Genomic DNA, 24,525 nt, shown 5'->3' on the forward strand with positions numbered 1-24,525 from the left:
GAGATAGGGTCCTGAAGAAGGGTCTCGACCCCAAACGTCACCCATTCCTTCTCTCCCGAGATGCTGCCTGACCTGCTGAGTTACTCCAGCATTTTGTGAATAAATACCTTCGATTTGTACCAGCATCTGCAGTTATCTTCTTATATTAACCTACCTGATCTCCTGATTGCTCAGCACTTTAAATCCCCCTCCCATTCCCAATCTGACCTTTCTGCTCTGGGCCTCCATTGTCAGAGTGAAGCCCAGCACAAATTGGAGGAACAGCACCTCATATTTAGCTTGAGTAGCTTATACCCTAGCGATGTGAACATTGACTTCTCTAACTTCAAATAGCCTTTGCTTTCCCTCTCTCTCCATCCCCTTCCCAGTTCTCAGACCAGTCTTACTGTCTCCGACTACATTCTATCTCTGTCCCGCCCACTCCCCTGACAGTCTGAAGAAGGGTCTCGATCCGAAACGTCACCCAGTCCTTCTCTCCCGAGATGCTGCCTGTCCCGCTGAGTTACTCCAGCATTTTGTGAATAAATACCTTCGATTTGTACCAGCATCTGCAGTTATCTTCTTATAAACTAGCCTCAACTTCCATTACTAGATGGTTCGAAAGGATTGATTAACGACACCAATGAGTGATTAGAAAATAAAGTAAAAATATATTTACACACATTTGAAATCCAGTCACAGGTACAACAATAAATATTTGCAAGGCTTCAGTTTTATGTGAATCACTTAACCACTGAGCAGGGGGGGTCAGATCACATTTACAGCGTACACACGTTGACATGGATTAGTTGAAACCAGTACATCTTTGCTGGGAAAATATCTTCTTAAGTTGTGCGACTTCTGCAGACAGTGAGGCGAGCTGATTCCTGAGCACGTTGTTTTCGGACCTGAATGCAGAGTCCACCTTCAGTGGGGTCTTTGTGTACTCTGAGTGTGCAAGGGCATTGTTGACCTGGGCAGATTCCTGAAGGTACCTGTTGTTGAGGGGGCTTCTGCTCCCGTCTGATGCCAAGCCTCCATGAGGCTTCCAGGCTGGTGAGGCCAAGCCGGGGGCAGGGACTCTGTCGGAGAGGGGCATCGAGGGGCTGGTGTAACAGCCTTGCCCTGGCTCCCGGCCCTGGCTGGCTTGCTGTTCACAGACGGTTCTGTTGCCCACGGACGTCTGAAACATCCTCAGCCTCGAGTCCACCTCGTTGTTGTCCTCTGCCCCCGCTCCCATCTTAAACCGCAGCTTGTGGGGCAGGCACCGAATCAACTCCGTCAGCTCCTGGGACCTGGTGGGCCTCTCGCTCGCTCCCTCGCCCGCTCTGCCCAGGTCCGCCTCTCCGTCGCTGGGGGAGGAGAGCCGGCCCTCCAGGTGGTCCTCCCGGTTGGGGGAGAACTTGCCCTGGTCGCTCAGGTGGTCCTCGAAGAAGACCGGGCTCCCGACGTTGGAGCTCCCAGGGGTGGAGATACCGGAGTCCTCAGACACCATGGTGGACTCCTGCTGATCCGGCCCAGGGCTGGCCCCCAGCAGGGGGCAGTGTGCGGGGAAGGCCTTCCTGTCACAGCGGCACGTGACGCAGCCCGCCCCGGGCCTGGGCTGGAAGGCCGACCGGCTGGCGGTCACGCAGCAGAGGGGGGGTGCAGGCCTTTGGGTGACCATCATCTCCGCAGGGTCCCTGATGAGGCCAAACCTGAACTTGAGGGCCAGGAGCTCGGCCTTCAGCCTGCCGTTCTCCTCCAGCAGGCCGATCACCCTCTGCTCCAGGACCAGGTCATTGACCCTCCGCTTCTCACGGGACCTCTTGGCTGCCTCGTTGTTCTTCTTGCGCTTGTCCCAGTAGCTGCCGTCCTTCTTCTCGTCCGGGGTGAACTCGCGCTTCCTGCGGTTGGCGGGGCTGGCGTCGGCGGGGGGCTTGGCCGGCCTGGTGCCCAGCAGGGACCTGGCCAGCAGGCTGTTGGTGGTGAGCAGGGACACAGCTTCCTCCGTGAAGGACATCCCTGGGGCTCCCGCCCCCAGCGGGCGTCCGTCTCCTCCCTCCAGCTTAGCTGCAGAAATGTCCATCCCGCCTGACGAAGCCTCTCGCCTCCGATAAAGGGCTCAACCGCGGGTGAATGACCTGTTACAACAACAAATGGAAAAATCATTTATTATAACACTAGTTATAATAACCGCACCTGGAGTACTGTGTGCAGTTGTACAGGGCCCTAGTGAGACCGCACCTGGAGTACTGTGTGCAGTTGTACAGGGCCCTAGTGAGACCGCACCTGGAGTACTGTGTGCAGTTGTACAGGGCCCTAGTGAGACCGCACCTGGAGTACTGTGTGCAGTTGTACAGGGCCCTAGTGAGACCGCACCTGGAGTACTGTGTGCAGTTGTACAGGGCCCTAGTGAGACCGCACCTGGAGTACTGTGTGCAGTTGTACAGGGCCCTAGTGAGACCGCACCTGGAGTACTGTGTGCAGTTGTACAGGACCCTAGTGAGACCGCACCTGGAGTACTGTGTGCAGTTTTGGTCACCTAATTTGAGGAAGGATATTCTTGCTATTGAGGGCGTGCAGCGTAGGTTTACTAGGTTAATTCCTGGAATGGCGGGACTGTCGTATGTTGAAAGACTGGAGCGACTAGGCTTGTAAACACTGGAATTTAGAAGGATGAGAGGGGATCTTATCGAAACGTATAAGATTATTAAGGGGTTGGACACGTTAGAGGCAGGAAACATGTTCCCAATGTTGGGGGAGTCCAGAACAAGGGGCCACAGTTTAAGAATAAGGGGTAGGCCATTTAGAACTGAGATGAGGAAAAACTTTTTCAGTCAGAGAGTTGTGAATCTGTGGAATTCTCTGCCTCAGAAGGCAGTGGAGGCCAATTCTCTGAATGCATTCAAGAGAGAGCTGGATAGAGCTCTTAAGGATAGCGGAGTCAGGGGGTATGGGGAGAAGGCAGGAACGGGGTACTGATTGAGAATGATCAGCCATGATTACATTGAATGGCGGTGCTGGCTCGAAGGGCCGAATGGCCTCCTCCTGCACCTATTGTCTATTATCACGCAAACCAGACTCCCCAGCATTGACTCCATCTACACTTCACGCTGCCTCGGGAAAGCAGCCAACACAATCAAAGCCTTGTCCCACCCCGGTCGGCCATTCCTTCTTCTCCCCGCTCCCATCCGGCAGAAGGTACAGAAGCTTGAAAGTGCGTACCACCAGACTCAGGAACAGCAACTTCCCCTCTGTTATCAGGCTTCTGAACGTCCTTCCATAATGAATGAATGAATAAATGAATGAATGAATAAGTTTATTGGCCAAGTATGTGCATATACAAGGAATGTGCCTTGGTGCTCCGCTGACAAATGACAACACAAACATACAGTTAACAATTAAGAATAAAGCATAACCACATCAAAACAATAAGGGTACAACATTACGGTCTAAACATGTGGGTGAAAATAAACCAGAGCAAAAAAGAGTCTACAGACTTTAGATTTTTTAGATTTTAGAGATACAGCGCGGAAACAGGCCCTTCGGCCCACCGAGTCCGCGCCGCCCAGCGATCCCCGCGCACTAACACTATCCTACACACACTAGGGACAATTTCTAGATTTACCCAGTCAATTAACCTACAAGCCCGCTCGTCTTTGGAGTGTGGGAGGAAACCGAAGATCTCGGAGAAAACCCACGCAGGTCACGGGGAGAACGTACAAACTCCGTACAGACGGCGCCCGTAGTCAGGATTGAACCTGAGTCTCCGGCGCTGCATTCGCTGTAAGGCAGCAACTCTACCGCTGCGCCACCGTGCCGCCGATAATCAAATAACTTTGGTTATTGAGTAGAACTATCACTTGTGGAAAAAGCTGTTTTTAATAAATAAGCTAGGGTACTGTCCCATTCACCTCTACCCCATTGTAGACACGAGACTTTGTGTCTGGAACTCATGCACTACAACGCTGAGAACTATATTCTGCACTCTGTATCTTCCCCTTTGCTCAACCTGGTGTACCCGAGTTTGACTTGATTATCTGGTTATTAGATAGCGTGCAAAACATAGTACCTCAGTACACGTGACAATAATAAAGTCTGAAGAAGGGTCCCAACCCGAAACGTCACCTGTTATTTTTGCTAACAGGGCAAATCATACCGTACATGAGCACAAGTTAGTGCAAGAGGGAAAAGAAACAGGGTGCAAAATACTGTGTAGGAAGGAACTGATTTACACCAAAGATTGACACAAAATACAACAGGCAGCACCTCTGGAGAAAAAGAATAGGTGACGTTCCGGGTCGAGACCCTTCTTCAGACCACAGAATACTGTTACAGCGACAGAGAAATTGCAAGTAAAAAAAGTGCAAGGTAGATTGGAAGATTAGGAATACATCCTCAGAAAATAAAAAGTTTTACTTCGCAGGGAAAAGCTGTTCTTAAATCTAATGACAGGTACTTTCAAACTTTTGAGAACTGCCTGATCTGCACAATGTTTCCAGCACTTCCTGGTTTTTTTAAATGATTAAAAATTATAATTATGCATCAGGTACACATCATATCATATCATATCATATATATACAGCCGGAAACAGGCCTTTTCGGCCCACCAAGTCCGTGCCGCCCAGCGATCCCCGTACATTAACACTATCCTACACCCACTAGGGACAATTTTTACATTTACCCAGCCAATTAACCTACATACCTGTACATCAGACACAACTAATCTAGCAGTGAATGAGACCAAAAGATAATTAACAAGGGTTAGTGTGAAAGACCGTCCAACATTAAAATGAAAGGTTAAGAATTAAAAATCAAATTAAGATTAAAACTCTCTTTATTTATTTGTGTGAATTACTGTACTTGCCTATAATATTCACTCTAACAAATGCCCCATTAATGGTTTAAAGGTTAAGAATTAAAAATTAAATTAAGATTAAAACTGTCCTTATTTATTTGCGTGAATTACCGTACTTACCTATAATATTCACTCTAACAAATGCCCCATTAATTCAATGGGGCATCAATGGGGCATTAATGGGGCATTTGTTAGAGTGAATATTATAGGCAAGTACGGTAATTCAATGGGGCATTAATGGAATATTATAGGCAAGTACGGTAATTTCACGCAAATAAACAAAGGCAGTTTTAATCTTAATTTAACTTTTAATTCTTAACCTGTAATTTTACCTTTAATACTTAACCTTTACTCCACTTACCCTAATGCAACACAATATTTAGATTTCTGCACTATTTATGTAACATTTAATTTCTATGTCTGTTATACTTGATCTAACAGCTAATTTTGATTTTCATTTTTGATTTTCACTCTGGATAATTGATGTGTTTCCTATTTTAATTTCTATTAAGAATCCCACCAGCACTGTGGGAATCCCACCAGTACCAGCATCCTGCAGTCATTTTCTCACAGACTAGTTAGCTGTTGATTTACCAGCAGTGGTGTGTGTGTGTGTGTGTGTGTGTAGCTGTTAGCCGGGAGCTGGGTTCGAACCCCTGTTACTTGTGACTGATGCTGCCCTGACCATCCCCAACAATACCCCAGTGCTCAACCCTGTGATAGAAGCCTTCAATTCAAGTTGAAATCCCCTCCTTTCCTCTCACCCCCCCCCCCCCTTTAAAATCCCATGAAAAGTCCCAAGCTTTCTCCAAGGTTAAGTCCCACCTCATTGCTCCCCTGCTCCACGTTGAATGATTGACCGAGCCCCTGATTTCAACGGCAGGACAGAGAAAAGAAAACTCACAACGTCGCTCGTAGTCCTCCTCCCCCGCTAATGGCCCTGCTCTCCAGCGAGGGAAGTATCTTTAATCACCTCAGTTCCAAGTACAAGATCTGTCCACTTCCTCGAAAGCAGATCTGTCCGGTCAGCAGAGTTATCTAAACTTTTGCAATACTTTTTTTCTGCTCTCTGCCTGCGACCCAATCGTAAGAGGAACTCCTCCCACGGTTGCTAGACCTCTCCCTCTCTCTCTCTCTCCCACTCTCTCTCCCTCTCCCCCTCTCTCTCTCTCTCTCTCACTCACTCCCTTCTCTCTCTCTCTCTCTCTCCCTCCCAACCCCTCTCTCTCTCTCTCTCTCTCTCTCACTCACTCCCTCCCTCTCTCTCTCCCTCTCCCTCCTCTCTCTCTCTCCCTCTCTATCCCTCTCTCCCTCCCCCTCTCCCTCTCTCCCTCTCTCCCTCTCTCTCTCTCTCTCCCTCCCTCCCCCCCTCTCTCTCTCTCTCTCCCTCCCTCCCCCCCTCTCTCTCTCTCTCTCTCTCTCCCTCTCTCCCTCCCCCTCTCTCTCCCTCTCTCTCTCTCTCTCTCTCTCTCTCTCTCTCTCTCACACTCACTCCCCTCCCCCCCTCTCTCTCCCTCCCTCCCTCCCTCCCTCTCTCCCTCCCTCCCTGACACTATTTCTCTGGCTGACTCCCACTCATTTCTCTGCTCTTTCTGTTTACTACGCTAATCTGACATGGAAACTGTTCAGGATATTACTTTCACTCAATCTCAACTAGTAAAAAAAAACACACTGGGACATTTTTATTCACTCTCTGCACATTTATTTGTGGAATAGCCCGGCATGTTTTTAAGGCAGAGATAGATAGATTCATGATGTCAGGGGTTATGGGGAGAAGGCAGGAGAATGGGGTTAGGAGGGAGAGATAGATCAGCCATGATTGAATGGTGGAGTAGACTTGATGGGCCGAATGGCCTAATTCTGCTCCTATCTCTTGTGAATTTACAGCATGTACTAAATAAAAGACATTGTAGTGTAAGGAAATAACTGCAGATGCTGGTACAAATCGAAGGTATTTATTCACAAAATGCTGGAGTAACTCAGCAGGTCGGGCAGCATCTCAGGAGAGAAGGAATGGGCGACGTTTTGGGTCGAGACCCTTCTTCAGTCTGAAGAAGGGTCTCGACCCGAAACGTCGCCCATTCCTTCTCTCCTGAGATGCTGCCTGACCTGCTGAGTTACTCCAGCATTTTGTGAATAAATAAAAGACGTTGGTGAGACCACGGTTTACTTTACCTTTACCAATTATTATCCAGCCAAAAATCCTCAACAGTTTAGGTTAGAGATACAGCACAGAAACAGCCCTTCGGTCCACCGAGTCCGCACCGACCAGTGATGCCCACACAGTATCCTACACACACCGGGGACAATTAAATTTTTTATACCCAGCCAATTAACCTACAAACCTTTGGAGTGTGGGAGGAAACCAAAGATCTCGGAGAAAACCCACGCAGGTCACGGGGAGAACGTACAAACTCCGTACAGACAGCGCCCGTAATCGGGATCGAACCCGGGTCTCTGGCGCTGTAAGCTCTGTAAGGCAGCAACTCTACCGCTGCGCCACCGTGTTTATTTTTCTTTTTCCAGAACAAGGGGTCACAGTTTAAGGATAAAGGGGAAGTCTTTTAGGACCGAGATGAGAAAGTTTTTTTTCACACAGAGAGTGGTGAATCTGTGGAATTCTCTGCCACAGAAGGTAGTTGAGGCCAGTTCATTGGCTATATTTAAGAGGGAGTTAGATGTGGCCCTTGTGGCTAAAGGGATCAGGGGGTATGGAGAGAAGGCAGGTACGGGATACTGAGTTGGATGATCAGCCATGATCATATTGAATGGCGGTGCAGGCTCGAAGGGCCGAATGGCCTACTCCTGCACCTATGTTTCTATGTTTCTATGTTAATACAAATCAGGTACACAGTTTCACATTCGATTCACTTTGCCACTTAATACACAAATAAGTTAACATCACATTTAAAATTTGGAGTCCCGTGTTCAGTTTTGGTCATCCTACTTCAGTGGAAGGATGCCGTTAAATTGGAAAGGGTTTAGAGATTTAGGACTCGAGGGCAATAGACAATAGACAATAGGTGCAGGAGGAGGCCATTCGGCCCTTCGAGCCAGCGCCGCCATTCAATGTGATCATGGCCTGAGGGCCTGAGCTATAGAGAGAGATTGGGAAGACCACGACTTTATTCCTTTAGTAAAAAGATGAGGAAGAATTTCTTTAGTCAGAGGATGGTGAATCTGTGGAATTCATTGCCTCAAAATTTACCATATAAATGGTAAAAGGCAAAGCATTTAACCTAGAGTTTAAAGCATGTAAATGGCATTGTATTATATTAAAAGACAGATAAGTTCTTGATTAGAATGGGTGTCAAGCGTTATGGGGAGAAGGTAGGAAAATGGGATTAGGTGGCAGAGATCAGGCAGGATTAGACTCGATGGGCCGAATGGCCTAATTCTACTCCTATAACTTGTGAACTTGTGAAAAGACTGTAGAGGCCAAGTCAATGGATATTTGTGAGGCGTAGATAGATAGATTCTTGATTAGTACGGGTGTCAGGGGTTGTGGGGAGAAGGCAGGAGAATGGGGTTAAGAGGGAAAGATAGGTCAGCCATGATTGAATGGGGGAGTAGAATCGATGGGCCGAGTGGCCTAATTCTGCTCCTATCACTTATGAACTTAAAGAAGTGTGAGTGTTGATGTGAGATGAATATATTGTCGTCGTTTCCACGCTGTATCTTTCAATCAATCAATATTCTTTTAAACAATCAATAAATCGGGGTGGCCTGTACACGTTAAAAAAAAGGAGTGGCCTCCATACTGACCCCTGGTCATCTGCACACTTCCCTTCCATTGAAACACTAAACCTTTCAGAACTACTCACAGTTTCCTGTAACTTTGCCGATGTTCTGTAAATGCTGCTACATCCCCTTTTATTTCACGGTCTTGTTGACAAGTCAATGGTGTTGCAATTTGCTGAATACCTCTGAGAAATCCAAACATAGAGCCAGCCGCAAGCATAGTTCCCTTACCAACTCTGACACCTCATCGAGAAACTCCAGCAAACTAGTTAAACGAGATTTATCTTTAACCAATCCAACGATGATTTCTATTATCAACTTGTACTTATCCAACTGACTGTTAGTTTAGCTTAGAAACATAGAAACATAGAAAATAGGTGCAGGAGTAGGCCATTCGGCCCTTCGAGCCTGTACGCACCGCCATTCAATATGATCATGGCTGATCATCCAACTCAGTATCCCGTACCTGCCTTCTCTCCATACCCCCTGATCCCTTTAGCCACAAGGGCCACATCTAACTCCCTCTTAAATATAGCCAATGAACTGGCCTCAACTACCCTCTGTGGCAGAGAATTCCACAGATTCACCACTCTCTGTGTGAAAAAAAACGTTCTCATCTCGGTCCTAAAAGACTTCCCCCTTATCCTTAAACTGTGACCCCCTTGTTCTGGACTTCCCCAACATCGGGAACAATCTTCCTGCATCTAGCCTGTCCAACCCCTTAAGAATTTTGTACGTTTCTATAAGATCCCCCCTCAATCTTAGCTTAGATCAGAGGTACAGCTGGGTCTAAACCGAAGGGAAACACAAACTGCTGGAGTAACACAGCAGGTCAGGTAGCACCTCTGGAGAAAGAGGAGGGGTGATGTTTCGGTTCGGGACCCTTCTTCAGATGGCCCTCGGAGTTGGCCAACCGGCTTGGCCCACCGAGTCCACGCCGACCATCGGTCACCCGTTCACACTAGTTCCACGTTATCCCACTTTCCCATCCAATCCCTACACACTAGGGGGCTATTTACAGAGGGCCAATTAGCCTACAAGCCCGCTCGTCTTTGGGATGTGGGACGAAACCCGGAGCACCCGGAGGAAACCTACGCGGTCACAAAGAGAGCATGCAAACTCCACACGGACTGCGCCTGAGGTCAGAATTGAACGCGGGACAATAGAGTTGTGAGGCAGCAGCTCCACAGGTTGTGTCGATGTTTGCCGTCGGTCTTAAGTCCTGCTCTTTCTCTCATTTGCTTTTTGAATTCCCCCTCTGGTATTTCTGTGCTCAACCTTGTGTTGATAATCTATGGTCAAAGTATCTACGTGTACTAAGCATCTACAAGTCAACTAAGTATCTACATGTACTATGCATCTACACGTGTACCATCTACAAATGTACCGTATCTACAAGTGTACCAAGTATCTACAAGTGTACCAAGTATCTATGTGTACCATCTACAAGTGTACCAAGTGTATCAAATATCTACAAATGCATCAAGTATCTACAAGTGTACCATCTACAAGTGTACCATCTACAAGTGTACCAAGTATCTACAAGTGTACCAGGTATCTATAAGTGTACCAAGTATCTACAAGTGTACCAAGTATCTATGTGTACCATCTACAAGTGTACCAAGTATCTACAAGTGTACCAGGTATCTACAAGTGTACCAAGTATCTACAAGTGTACCAAGTATCTACAAGTGTACCAAGTATCTACAAGTGTACCAAGTATCTACAAGTGTATCAAATATCTACAAATGCATCAAGTAACCACAAGTGTACCATAAGTGTACCAAGTATCTATGTGTACCAAGTATCTACAAGTATAAAAAGTATCAACATGTACCATCTCAAGTGTACCAGGTATCTACAAGTGTACCAAGTATCTACAAGTGTACCAGGTATCTACAAATGTACCGAGTATCTACAAGTGTACCGAGTATCTACAAGTGTACCAAGTATCTACAAGTGTACCGTATCTACAAGTGTACCAGGTATCTACAGGTGTACCAGGTATCTACAAGTGTACCAAGTATCTACAAGTGTAAAAAGTATCTACAAGTGTAAAAAGTATCTATGTGTACCATCTACAAGTGTACCATCTACAAGTGTACCATATACAAGTGTACCAAGTATCTACAAGTGTAAAAAGTATCAACATGTACCATCTCAAGTGTACCAGGTATCTACAAGTGTACCAGGTATCTACAAGTGTACCAGGTATCTACAAGTGTACCGGGTATCTACAAGTGTACCGAGTATCTACAAGTGTACCGAGTATCTACAAGTGTACCAAGTATCTACAAGTGTACCAAGTATCTACAATACCAAGTATCTTCGTGTACCATCTACAAGTGTTCTAAGTATGTCCAAGTGTACCAAGTATCTACAAATGTACTATCTACCAGTGTACAAAGTATAATTGTATTAAGCATCTACAAGTATACTAAGTATGTACGTGTACCAAGTATCTACAAATGTACTAAGTATCTACGTGTACCATCTACAAGTGTACCAAGTATCTACAAGTGTATCAAGTATCTATGTGTACCATCTATAAGTGCACTAAGTATCTACAAGTGTACTAAGCATCTCCAACTGTTCTACTGTCACCAAATATATCAAATATCACCAGGCATATCATCATATCATATCATATATATACAGCCGGAAACAGGCCTTTTCGGCCCACCAAGTCCGTGCCGCCCAGTGATCCCCGCACATTAACACTATCCTACACCCACTAGGGACAATTTTTACATTTACCCAGCCAATTTACCTACATACCTGTACGTCTTTGGAGTGTGGGAGGAAACCGAAGATCTCGGAGAAAACCCACGCAGGTCACGGGGAGAACGTACAAACTCCTTACAGTGCAGCACCCGTAGTCAGGATTGAACCTGAGTCTCCGGCGCTGCATTCGCTGTAAAGCAGCAACTCTACCGCTGCGCTACCGTGCCGCCCAAGCATGCTGGATATACAACACACAAACACTGCCCAGCACACAGATTATCACCAGTAACACCGTTGCTGCTATGGAGACTGGAGGCAGAGACAGTGGTCTCAGGCAATGGTCCTAATGTCCTCAATGACTTCCACTCTTGTCATCCTGGGGCTATGATAAGTAAAATGTGTAGGAAAGAACTGCAGATGCTGGTTTAAATCGAAGATAGACACAAAGTGCTGGAGTAACTCAGGGGGACAGGCAGCATCTCTGGAGAGAAGGAATGGGTGACGTTTCGGATCGGGTCTCGACCTGAAACGTCACCCATTCCTTCTCTCCAGCGATGTTGCCTGTCCAGCCGAGTTACTCGAGCATTTTGTGTCTAACCATGAAAGGTAATTATGATTCTGGAACCAGTCTACGGAGTATGGTACACCTTGGCCATTGATGCCTCACTGTTGAATATGTACAAGCTTGATTACATTATACTGGACCGAAGATTTGAGAGTGGTAAATCCATTGACTTCACCGACTCTCTCTACAATCTTGTTCCAAACCTCCAACAAACAAACGCAGATGAAACAATCATCTGTCATTCAGCACAGAACATCTTCAAAACAAGACAAAAACAAGGTGAGGCCTCATTAGAGTCAGAGAATGAATCAGCGTGGAAACAGGCCCTTTGGCCCTACTTCCCCACTCCGACCAACATGCACCAGCAACACTAGTCCCACCTGCCTGCGTTCAAAAGCTTTGATCATTGCATGCTATCCAGTCAGCAGAAAGACCATACATGACGACAACCAAGCCACCACAGTTATTCCACTCTCTACGTACGTGCAACCTCCACACACAGGGAGAACGAACAACCTCTACACACAGGGAGAACGAGCAACCTCTACACACAGGGAGAACGAGCAACCTCTACACACAGGGAGAACGGGCAACCTCTACACACAGGGAGAATGGGCAACCTCCACACACAGGGAGAACGAGCAACCTCCACACACAGGGAGAATGGGCAACCTCTACACACAGGGAGAATGGGCAACCTCTACACACAGGGAGAATGGGCGGCACGGCGGCGCAGCGGTAGAATTGCTGCCTTACAGCGAATGCAGCGCCGGAGCCTCAGGTTCGATCCTGACTACGGAGTTTGTACGCTCTCCCCGTGACCTGCGTGGGTTTTCTCCGAGATCTTCGGTTTCCTCCCACACTCCAAAGACGTACAGGTATGTAGGTTAATTGACTGGGCAAATGTAAAAATTGTCCCTAGTGGGTGTAGGATAGTGTTAATGTACGGGGATCGCTGGGCGGCACGGACTCGGTGGGCCGAAAAGGCCTGTTTCCGGCTGTATATATATGATATGATATGATGATATAGAGCCTCAGCATTACATCCCGTTTTTTGTATTCTCGCTCTCTTGAAATGAATGCTGGCATTGCGTTTGCCTTCCTCACCACTGACCCTCATTAGATCATGCTGCCCCAGTTTAATTTCACTCTTGTTTTCAATCTAATTTGTTGTATCTATTTCCTTCTCGTCCCTTTCACTTCCCTTTTCCGAGCACCTCTCTCTCTTTCCTATCATGTCCTCTCTCTCTCTCTCTCCCCTCTCCCTCTGTACCTCAGTGTTTCCTCTCCTCCACTTTCCCTCCCCATTCTCTCATTCTCTTTTCCATCTCTCTCTCCCCCTTTCCCCCTATCTCTTTCTGTCCCTTCCACACACCCACCTCTCTCCCTTTCTCTCCCTTCTCTCTCTCTCTCTCTCCCTCTCTCTCCCTCTCCCTCACACACAGATACCCTTCCTCCCTCCCTCTCACTATCTCCCCCTCTCTTTCTCCCCTAACTCTTCCTCTCTCTGTCTCCCTTCTCTCTCTCTCTGTCCCTCTCTCTTTCTCACCTCTCACTCTTTCTCTCCGTCCCTCTCTCTCCCCTCGATATCCCCCCCTCTCTCTCCCTCTCTCTCTCTCTCTCTCTCCCCCCCTCCCTCTCCCCCCTCTCTCTACCCCTCTCCCTTTCTCTCCCTCTCCCTCTCTCTCCCCTTCTCTCTCTCTGTAGATCCCCCATCAGAAGCTGTTGTAGTCAACATGCTATGGAGTGAGCTTTGGATGTGTTGATAGGATGATTGGTGTATGGTGCCTAGACCCCTGGAACTAACTGTGATGCATCGGCACCCCGCAGTCCCACAGCGCTGGGTCACAATGAGACATCAGCTCTGAACATCCCTCACTGCCAAAAGCATCCTAGCCAACCCTTTCAAGCACGTTAATCTTACCAAAGCTAACATTAGCTTGCCAAGGATAGGCACAGAAAGCTGGAGTAACTCAGCGGCTCAAACGGCATCTCTGGCGAAAAGGAATAGGTGACGTTTCGGGTCAAGGCCCTTCTTCAGACTCGACCCAAAGTGTCACCCATTCCTTCTCTCCACAAATGCAGCCTGACCCGCTGAGTTACTCCAGCATTTTACATCCATCTTCAGTGTAAACCAGCACCTGCAGTTCCTTCCTACACAAACCTGTGCAAGAAGAAACTGCAGGTGCTGGTTTAAACCGAAGCTAGACACAAAATGCTGGAGTAACTCAGCGGGACGGGCAGCATCTGTGGAGAGAAGGAATGGGTGAGGTGACATTTCGGGTCGAGACCTTTCTTCATACTGATCCCACATCCTATCGTACACATAGCGTGCCCAGGTACAGATAGAGTTAACCTAAATTAAACTCTTTCCCTGTAACAGGAAACACATTTTGAAATATCTACAAATTTGCAATAAAATAAAGTGCAGCATGGCCCAGCCCAGAGTTTGCACATTTCTCACCCGTGAACATTACTGATGTGCACGGTTATTTTAGGAAGACCCCACCTAGAACAAAGGCCATTGCCCCTAAGCAGTGCACACCCACAACCTCACCACACCACACGCCAGTACACCAAGCCCTGTACACCAGCCCATCTAGTACACCAAGCCCTGTACACCAGCCCACACTAGTACACCAAGCCCAGTACACCAGCCCACACTAGTACACCAGGCCCAGTACACCAGCCCACACTAGTACACCAAGCCCTGTACACCAGCCCACACTAGTACACCAAGCCCTGTACACCAGCCCACACTAGTACACCAGGCCCAGTACACCAGCCCACACTAGTACACCAAGCCCTGTACACCAGCCCACACTAGTACACCAAGCCCAGTACACCAGCCCACACTAGTACACCAAGCCCTGTACACCAGCCCACACTAGTACACCAAGCCCTGTACCACCAGCCCACACTAGTACACCAAGCCCTGTACACCAGCCCACATTAGTACACCAGCCCACACTAGTACACCAGCCCACACTAGTACACCAAGCCCAGAACACCAGCCCACACTAGTACACCAAGCCCAGTACACCAGCCCACACTAGTACACCAGCCCACACTAGTACACCAAGCCCTGTACACCAGCCCACACTAGTACACCAAGCCCACACAAGTACACCAAGCCCAGTACACCAGCCCACACTAGTACAGCTCTCATATTCCCATTAGCCAAACCAGTACACCCCTTACAACTTCACCATGCCACACCAGTACACCAAGGTACAGTACCAACAGCCCACACCAGTACACCCCAAACAATCCCAACAGCCTACACCAGTACACGTCACAGTATCAACAGCCAACACCAGTCACAATCCCAACAGCCCACACCAGTACACCCCTCACAACCCCACCAGCCCACACCAGTACACTCGTCCGTACCAGCAGCCCACACCAGTACACCCCTCACAACCCCACCTGCCCACACCAGTACACTCGTCTCAGTACCAACAGCCCACACCAGTACACCCCTCACAATCCCACCAGCCCACACCAGTACACCCCTCATAATCCCATTACCTCACACCAGTACACCAAGGTCAGTACCAGCAGCCCACACCAGTACACCCCTCACAACCCCACCAGCCCACACCAGTACACCAAGCGCAGTACCAACAGCCTACACCAGTACACCCCTCACAATCCCACCCGCCCACACCAGTACACCCCTCACAATCCCAACAACCTACACCAGTACACCAAGCGCAGTACCAACAGCCCACACCAGTACACCCCTCACAACCCCACCAGCCCACACCAGTACACTCATCTCAGTACCAGTAGCCTACACCAGTACACCCCTCACAACCCCACCATCCCACACCAGTACACTCATCTCAGAACCAGCAGCCTACACCAGTACACCCCTCACAATGCCATCAGCCCACACCAGTACACCCCTCATAATCCCATGACCCCCTCTTCACCAACCACAGCAGCACACCCCCTCAATCCCACAACACCAGTCTCAGTCCCAACATCCCACACCAGCACAGCCCACACACCATCACTGGACAGGATGGTCAGGGCTGACAAGGAGACCACGGCCACTTACCCTAGTCGTGTCCCGGCTGTCCCGGTCCCCCGGACCGCAGCTGCCAAAGAGAAGTTGCCCTCCTTGTCGGTGAGCACACTCCTCTGCCTCCTATTTGTGCCAACACCTCTTTCAGCCGTGGTGGGGACGGAGGTGGAGGTGAGGGGGGAGGGGGAAGGAGCTAGGGACGGGGTTCTACCTGAAACATGCTGAGCCGTCGCTGAGGATGCGCCGTCGCCACGGCAACTGCATCCCCCTTGACGACCGACACATATGTGTGCATGGCAGCAGGCGTGTGTCAACCCCCCCCTGGATCGCCATGGCAACCCCTGACGTCAAGGGCAGCCAGGAATAGCTCTGCGATTTGCAAATGTTATTGTGTCTGCCTGAGCGAAGGCTCGTAAATCTGAACCAGTCTTTGCAAATCGATGGTGAGGGAGCAGAGCACCCCCTTTGGCGAGTCGACCCGAAATGTCGCCCATTCCTTCTCTCCACAGATGCTGCCCTGCCCCGCTGAGTTACTCCAGCACTTTGTGTCTGTCTACGGTGTAAACCAGCACCTGCACTTCCTTCCGGCACGGTATTCTGCACCCTTATTTCCTTGTATCTCCTGCACTAAACGTGTGCTCATGTTATGGCTCTATTTGCCCTGTTGGCTCTTGTCCCGAGAGCTTTTCACTGCTTCTCGTTGCCCCTGGAAACAATAATCAAACAACCTGCCAATATCCAGCTTTTAGACAATAGACAATAGGTGCAGGAGGAGGCCATTCGGCCCTTCGAGCCAGCACCGCCATTCAATGTGATCATGGCTGATCATTCTCAATCAATAGACAATAGACAATAGACAATAGGTGCAGGAGTAGGCCATTCAGCCCTTCGAGCCAGCACCGCCATTCAATGCGATCATGGCTGATCACTCTCAATCAGTACCCCGTTCCTGCCTTCTCCCCATACCCCCTCACTCCGCTATCCTTAAGAGCTCTATCCAGCTCTCTCTTGAAAGCATCCAACGAACTGGCCTCCACTGCCTTCTGAGGCAGAGAATTCCACACCTTCACCACTCTCTGACTGAAAAAGTTCTTCCTCATCTCCGTTCTAAATGGCCTACCCCTTATTCTTAAACTGTGGCCCCTTGTTCTGGACTCCCCCAACATTGGGAACATGTTTCCTGCCTCTAATGTGTCCAATCCCCTAATTATCTTATATGTTTCAATAAGATCCCCCCTCATCCTTCTAAATTCCAGTGTATACAACCCCAATCGCTCCAGCCTTTCAACATACGACAGTCCCGCCATTCCGGGAATTAACCTAGTGAACCTATGCTGCACGCCCTCCATCGCAAGAATATCCTTCCTCAAATTTGGAGACCAAAACTGCACACAGTACTCCAGGTGCGGTCTCACCAGGGCCCGGTACAACTGTAGAAGGACCTCTTTGCTCCTATACTCCGTTCATGTACCCCGTTCCTGCCTTCTCCCCATACCCCCTGACTCCGCTATCCTTAAGAGCTCTATCCAGCTCTCTCTTGAATGCATTCAGAGAATTGGCCTCCACTGCCTTCTGAGGCAGAGAATTCCACAGATTCACAACTCTCTGACTGAAAACGTTTTTTCCTCATCTCAGTTCTAAATGGCCTACCCCTTATTCTTAAACTGTGGCCCCTTGTTCTGGACTTCCCCAACATTGGGAACATGTTTCCTGCCTCTAACGTGTGGACAGTGAAACTGACAAATTCCTCCAGAATCTTTGTGTCTATCTTTGGTGTAAACCAGCATCTGCAGTTCCTTCCTACACCGTTATAACTTTTAGTTCTGGTACCATCCCTGTGTATTGTATTCAAACTTAGAATCGAAATTCCAAGGCCCTCCTACTGAAGTCAGTCCGAAGAAGGGTCTCGACCCGAAACGTCACCCATTCCTTCTCTCCAGAGATGCTGCCCGTCCCGCTGAGTTACTCCAGCATTTTGGCAGATCCGCTGGTCATTGTTAAACGGCTCGTCGGCAGGTCGGCCGATAGCAAGGTCGGAGGTTTACAAGTTTAGTTTAGTTTAGAGATACAGCGCGGAAACAGGCCCATCAGCCCACCGAGTCCGCACCGACCAGCGATCCCCGCACACTAACACTATCCTACACACGCACTAGGGACAATTTACGTTTACACCAAGCCATTTAACCTACAAACCTGCACGTTGTCAGAGTGTGGGAGGAAACAGATCTCGTAGAAAACCCACGCAGGTCACGGGGAGAAGGTACAAACTCCGTACAGACAGCATTAGTAGGATGGAACCCGGGTCTCTGGCGCTGTAAGCGCTGTGATGCAGCAACTCTACCACTGCGCCACCGTGCAGCGCAGGTGATATTTAAGTTGCATTTAACTCGTCGGCCTGAGGGAGGCTGAGTCACATCTACGTTCGTTATGCGTGCGTTTATAATTGGCACTGATCAGAGCTATAAATAGGGGAGCAACACAGAATCCTCTGATCCATTCCTGGGGCTGGGATACACATTCCTAGCCTTGTCGTCTTTATCAGCCTGGCCAACGACCATCCTTGCCCTGTGCAGTCTACACAAGGTTCGAACATCCACAATTCCTTGTGCTTGACAACTAGAAGTGCCAACTATCTCACTCCCAAATACGGGACAAGGTGATGTCACCGCCCCGTGCCCCATGTGACCTCATCCAGCCAGCGGCCATGTTCTCCCACTCCACCAATGGCAGCCACCCAGGCTGGGAGGTGGGTTGCTAGGCAACCTCCGTTAGGCGGCGCCCAGGCCTCCGGACCTAGACTGTCTGGAACTAAAATGTCCGAAACCTAGAGTGTCGGGACCCAAACTATTGGGACCCACAGCATCGAGGCCTACAGTGTCCGGGCCTAGCGCGCCCCCCCCCCGAGCCTAATACGGGACAAGGGCGGTCCCATAAGGGACAAACCAATTTAGCCCAAAATACAGGATGTCCCGGCTAATACGGGACAGTTGGCAACCCTATAAATGACAACTAAATACTCTTGACTGTGTAAGAAGGAACTGCAGATGCTGGTTTACACTGAAGATGGACACTAAACGTGAATATTGTTTTGTGCAAGGTAAAGTCCAGTCAAGTCTGATGAAGATCAATGTAGAAGATAGTAGTTCAGGAGTTCAGTGGAAGAACTGGGTGTAAACTGGGATGAGGGTGGGGAGCACAGGAAAGAAGGATTGGGCAGGAGGGTATGAATTGAAGTCAGAGAATTGAATGGTTATTAATCAGAAACACTCAGTCTGTAGAAGGGTCTCGACCCGAAACGTCACCCATTCCTTCTCTCCAGGGATGCTGCCTGGCCCGCTGAGTTACTCCAGCATTTTGCATCTATCATCGGTGTAAACCAGCATCTGCAGTTCCTCCCTACACACTAACGATTTCGCATAGAAGTTGGGAAGTCATGTTGCAGTTGTATAAGATGTTGGTGAGAACGCATTTAGAATATTGTGTTCAGTTCTGGGCACCATGTAAGAGGAAAGATATTGTCAAGCTTGTGAGTTCAGAGAAGATTTCCAAGGATGTTGCCAGGACTGGAGGGTGTGAGCTATAGGGAGAGGTTGAGTAGGCTGGTTCTCTATTCCTTGGAGCGCAGGAGGATGAGGGGGGATCATATCGAGGAGTGTAAAATCATGAGAGGAATAGATCGGGTGGATGCACAGAGTCTCTTGCCCAGAGTTGGGGAATCGAGGACCAGAGAACATAGGTTCAAGGTGAAGGGAAAAAGATTTAATAGGAATCTGAGGGGTGACTTTTTCACACAGAGGGTGGTGGGTGTATTGAACGGGCTGCCAGAGGATATATATAAGACAATAACTGCAGATGCTGGTACAGATCGAAGGTATTTATTCACAAAATGCTGGAGTAACTCAGCAGGTCAGGCAGCATCTCAGGAGAGAAGGAGCTGCCAGATGAGGTAGTTGAGGCTGGGACTATCCCAACGTTTAAGAAACAGTTAGACAGGTGCATGGATAGGACAGGTTTGGGGAGACAAACGCAGGCCGGTGGTACTAGTGTAGTTGGGACATGTTGGCCGTTGTGGGCAAGTTGGGCCGAGGGGCCTGTTTCCACACTGTATCATTCTATGACTCTTTCTACAAGACACTGCCTGATCTGCTGAGGATTTCCAAGATTTGGTGCCTGGTTTCCTCAAAGGACTGCCGTTGTTGCTCCTCCAGCTTCTCTATTCTGACGGTCTGTACACTCTGAAGCAGGTTTCACTCATACTTCTGGTTATTGGCCGCTGTGGGTTGAGACACTGTGCGGACGACTTCCTTATTCTGAGAACAAGACTGTGTGGGTTGGCCACTGCGGTCGGCCTGTGTGTTTCGCAAGTGTGTGTACCAACTCTGCAGCATGGGCCCTGCACCGACCGGTGTAATGCGAGTGTGTGTACCAACTCTGATGCATGGCCCTGCACTGGTGTAATGCACGGTGGGTTACCCTGGACCAAAGGGGAGGCCGGCTACATGCAACCCCTTTATTTTAGTTTATTGTCACGTGAAAAGCTTTTGTCGCGTGCCAACCAGTCAGCGGAAAGAGAGTACATTTTTTTAGATTTAGAGATACAGCGCGGAAACAGGCCCTTCGGCCCACCGAGTCCGCGCCGCCCAGCGATCCCCGCACGTTAACACTATCCTACACCCACTAGGGACAATTTTTACATTTACCCAGTCAATTAACCTACATACCTGCACGTCTTTGGAGTGTGGGAGGAAACCGAAGATCTCGGAGAAAACCCACGCAGGTCACGGGGAGAACGTACAAACTCCGTACAGATGGCGCCCGTAGTCAGGATCGAACCTGAGTCTCCGGCGCTGCATTCGCTGTAAGGCAGCAACTCTACCGCTGCGCCACCATGCATGATTACAATCCATCCATTTACAGTGTGTAGATACATGATAAGGGAATAATTTTTAGCGCACGACAAAGCCAGTAAAGTCCAATCAAGGATAGTCAGAGGGTCTCCAATGAGGTGGATAGTAGTTCAGCACTGCTCTCTGGTTGTGGTAGGATGGTTCAATTGCCTGATAACAGCTGGGAAGAAACTGTTGCTGAATCTGGAGGTGTGCGTTTTCTACACCGTTTGCTATACCTTTCTATTTTTCTACACCTTCTATACCTCCCTGTCCTTCGTCTGTGAGTGATTTGGTATTATGGTGGTGGGTTTGTTTGGTATTATCATATCATATCATATCATATATATACAGCCGGAAACAGGCCTTTTCGGCCCACCAAGTCCGTGCCGCCCAGCGATCCCCGTACATTAACACTATCCTACACCCACAAGGGACAATTTTTACATTTACCCAGCCAATTAACCTACATACCTGTACGTCTTTGGATTGTGGGAGGAAACCGAAGATCTCGGAGAAAACCCACGCAGGTCACGGGGAGAACGTACAAACTCCTTACAGTGCAGCACCCGTAGTCAGGATCGAACCTGAGTCTCCGGCGCTGCATTCGCTGTAAAGCAGCAACTCTACCGCTGCGCTACCGTGTATTGTATATATTAGTGCAATATAATATAAGACAATAACTGCAGATGCTGGTACAAATGGAAGGTATTTATTCACAAAATGCTGGAGTAACTCAGCAGGTCAGGCAGCATCTCAGGAGAGAAGGAATGGGTGGCGTTTCGGGTCGAGACCCTTCTTCAGACTTATTAGTGCAATAATTGATGACATTTATTTTTGTTAGCAACCCAGTGAAAATGAAGTTGGGGGTGTTAACTGCTGCAAGAAGATAAGACTGTTTGATGAACTTTTATGACTTACACTGCCTCGGTGTATTCTTGCCATTGCGGGTAGGTTCACCAGGTTAATTCCCAAGATGGCAGGACTGACATATGATGAAAGAATGGGTCGACTGGGCTTATATTCACATGAATTTAGAAGGATGAGAGGGGATCTTATAGAAACATATACAATTCTTAAAGGATTGGACAGGCTGGATGCAGGAAAATTGTTCCCGATATTGGGGGAGACCAGAACCAGGGGTCACAGTTTAAGAATAAGAATAAGGAGGAGGCCATTTAGGACTGAGATGAGGAAAAACTTTTTCACCCAGAGAGTTGTGAATCTGTGGAATTCTCTGCCACAGAAGGCAGTGGAGGCCAATTCGCTGGATGTTTTCAAGAGAGAGTTAGCTCTTAGTGCTAATGGAATCAAGGGATATGGGGAAAAAGCAGGAACAGGGTACTGATTTTAGATGATCAGTCATGATCTTATTGAATGGTGGTGCTGGCTCGAAGGGCCGAATGGCCTACTCCTGCACCTATTTTTCTATGTTTCTATATTTTCTATGTTTTCTATGTTTCTATGTATGATTTTACCAGGCTGTTTGCAAAACAAAGAATTTCATTGCAGGAGTAGGCCATTCGGCCTTCGAGCCAGCACCACCATTCAATAAGGTGAGAATAAAGTATCATTGCATCATTAAATTGATGAGAGTGAAGGATCTGTGGAAAGGTCACCATAAAAGCCACCTATCACGGTGCTCCAGAGATGCCACCCGACCCAGAGTTACTCCAGCACTTTGTGTCTTTCCTTGGTAAACCCGCATCTGCAGTTCCTCCTTTCTTCATAAAGGAAGCGTTCTCTTGGTGACAATTTCCTCTCATGTCATGGGTTCAAGCTCCGTGCACAATCTCAGGTCATGATCCACTGCAGCACAGCAGAAGTGCGAGTTTTATTTCATTGATTGAAAGATACAGCATGGAAACAGGCCCTTCAGCCCACCGAGACCACGCCGACCATCAATCACCCAAGTTCACTAGTTCTATGTTACCCCACTTTCTCATCCACTCCCTACATCAACTACAGAGGCCAATTAACACACAAACCTGCACGTCTTAGGAATGTGGGAGGAATCCGGAGGAAACCATAAATTCATATGTGATAGAAGCGTAATCCGGCCATTCAGCCCATCGAGTCTGCTCCGCCATTTGATCATGGTTGATCTATCTTTCCCTCCCGACCCCATTCTCCTGCCATCTCCCCGTAACCTTTGACAGCCGTACTAATCAAAAACCCATCAATCTCCACTGTAAAAATCACAGGGAGAACGCTCAAAGTCCACACGAAGGGTGGTGGATGTATGGAACGATCTGCCAGAGGAGGTAGTTGAGGCTGGGACTACTCCAACGTTTAAGAAACAGTTAGGCAGGAACATGGATAGGACAGGTTTGGAGGGACATGGACCAAAAGCAGGCAGGTGGGATTAGTGTAGCTGGGACATGTTGGCCGGAGTAGGCAAGTTGGGCCGAAGGGCCTGTTTCCACACTGTATCACTCTATGACTCTATGACAACACCAACGGCACCCGAGGTCAGGATCGAACTCTGCGTATCCAGTACCTGCTGCAGGAAGGGTTGCCAACTGTCCCGTATTAGCCGGGACATCCCGTATTTTGGGCTAAATTGGTTTGTCCCATACGGGACCGCCCTTGTCACGTATTAGGCTCGGGGGTGGGCTGTAGGCCCGGACACTGTAGGTCCCGACACTGTAGGCCCCGACTCTGTAGGCCCCGACACTGTAGGCATCGACACTGTAGGCCCCGACACTGTAGGCCCGGACACTGTAGGCCCCGACACTGTAGGCCCCGACACTGTAGGCCCCGACACTGTAGGCCCCGACACTGTAGGCCCCGACACTGTAGGCCCCGACACTGTAGGCCCGGACACTGTAGGCCCCGACACTGTAGGCCCCGACACTGTAGGCCCCGACACTGTAGGCCCCGACACTGTAGGCCCCGACACTGTAGGCCCCGACACTGTAGGCCCAGACGGACACTGTAGGCCCGGACACTGTAGGCCCCGACGCTGTAGGTCCCGACGCTGTAGGTCCCGATAGTTTAGGTCCCGACACTGTAGGTTTCTGAACTTTTAGCTCTGGACAGTCTAGGTCCAGCCTCCTCCCGCCTCCCGGCCCGGGCGGCTGCCATTGGTGGAGCGGGAGCAGGTGGCCGCTGGCTGGGTGAGGTCACGTGGGGCGCGAGGCTGTGAAGTCACCTTGTCCCGTATTTGGGAGTGAGATAGTTGGCAACCCCGAGCTGCAGGTGATATTGGTAGACGGACTCTGCCAATGCTCCTGCACGTGGCAAAGGCTGGAAGCAGCTGCACAGGATGGGTGCTGTGCTGACTGGCACCCTGGGGAGATGGTGGTGAGGTGGGTGACAGGAATCCAAGCTGCCAGCTTTCTATAATTATCAGAGCAAGCAGCTGTCCCAGTGACAGGGATTTGCATACCTCAAACCAAAGATACCAGAGGAGCAAGATGAACCACTCCGTTGAAATCGCCTATACTGAAGTGTAGTACGCAAAGGAGCGTAACGTCTGCCATTTTAATAGGCAAAACCCACCGTTCGCTTTGCCTCTCGCAGTGTAATCAGTGTTTTGGGGAACAGTATGTGTGATGATACCATTAAAATGCAGAAGATATCTCGTCTATCAATTCACAGATTTTTGTTATTTTTCTTTTAAAATGTTTCTGCAAGTTTCTGCCTACTAAAATGGCGCCTTGACGTACTACGGTTTTTAGGGTCGAGTGGTCTCTCTTGCTCTGCTCTATTATCTTTGCTTCAAACCCAGACTCAGATGCTGCTGATCACATCT

General features: G+C 48.9%; 1 protein-coding gene across 5 annotated transcripts; it reads right to left on the reverse strand.

Annotated features, from left to right (window-relative positions):
• Positions 1-415: 415 nt before the first annotated feature.
• Positions 416-18,193, reverse strand: nfil3-6 (nuclear factor, interleukin 3 regulated, member 6). 5 transcript variants are annotated; one of them, XM_078429357.1, is made up of 2 exons: positions 18,076-18,193; positions 416-2,102 (listed from the first exon to the last, which is right to left on the reverse strand). In XM_078429357.1, the coding sequence occupies exon 2, from the start codon at positions 2,045-2,047 to the stop codon at positions 785-787; it is 1,263 nt and encodes a 420-aa protein (XP_078285483.1). In that variant the 5' UTR covers positions 2,048-2,102; positions 18,076-18,193; the 3' UTR covers positions 416-784. The 5 variants fall into 5 exon arrangements, with proteins under 5 accessions (XP_078285483.1, XP_078285484.1, XP_078285480.1 ...); XM_078429358.1 differs by lacking the exon at positions 18,076-18,193 and adding an exon at positions 16,094-16,158; XM_078429354.1 differs by lacking the exon at positions 18,076-18,193 and adding an exon at positions 15,916-16,086.
• Between the last annotated feature and the right edge of the window lie 6,332 nt (positions 18,194-24,525).

The sequence above is a fragment of the Rhinoraja longicauda genome, chromosome 37, assembly GCF_053455715.1.
Source record: "Rhinoraja longicauda isolate Sanriku21f chromosome 37, sRhiLon1.1, whole genome shotgun sequence".
In the NCBI taxonomy this organism is placed as follows: Eukaryota; Metazoa; Chordata; class Chondrichthyes; order Rajiformes; family Arhynchobatidae; genus Rhinoraja; species Rhinoraja longicauda.

Coding starts and splice junctions, on each gene's coding strand:
- nfil3-6 (XM_078429357.1), bottom strand. CDS start 2,047: ATGGACATTTCTGCAGCTAAGCTGGAGGGAGGAGACGGACGCCCGCTG.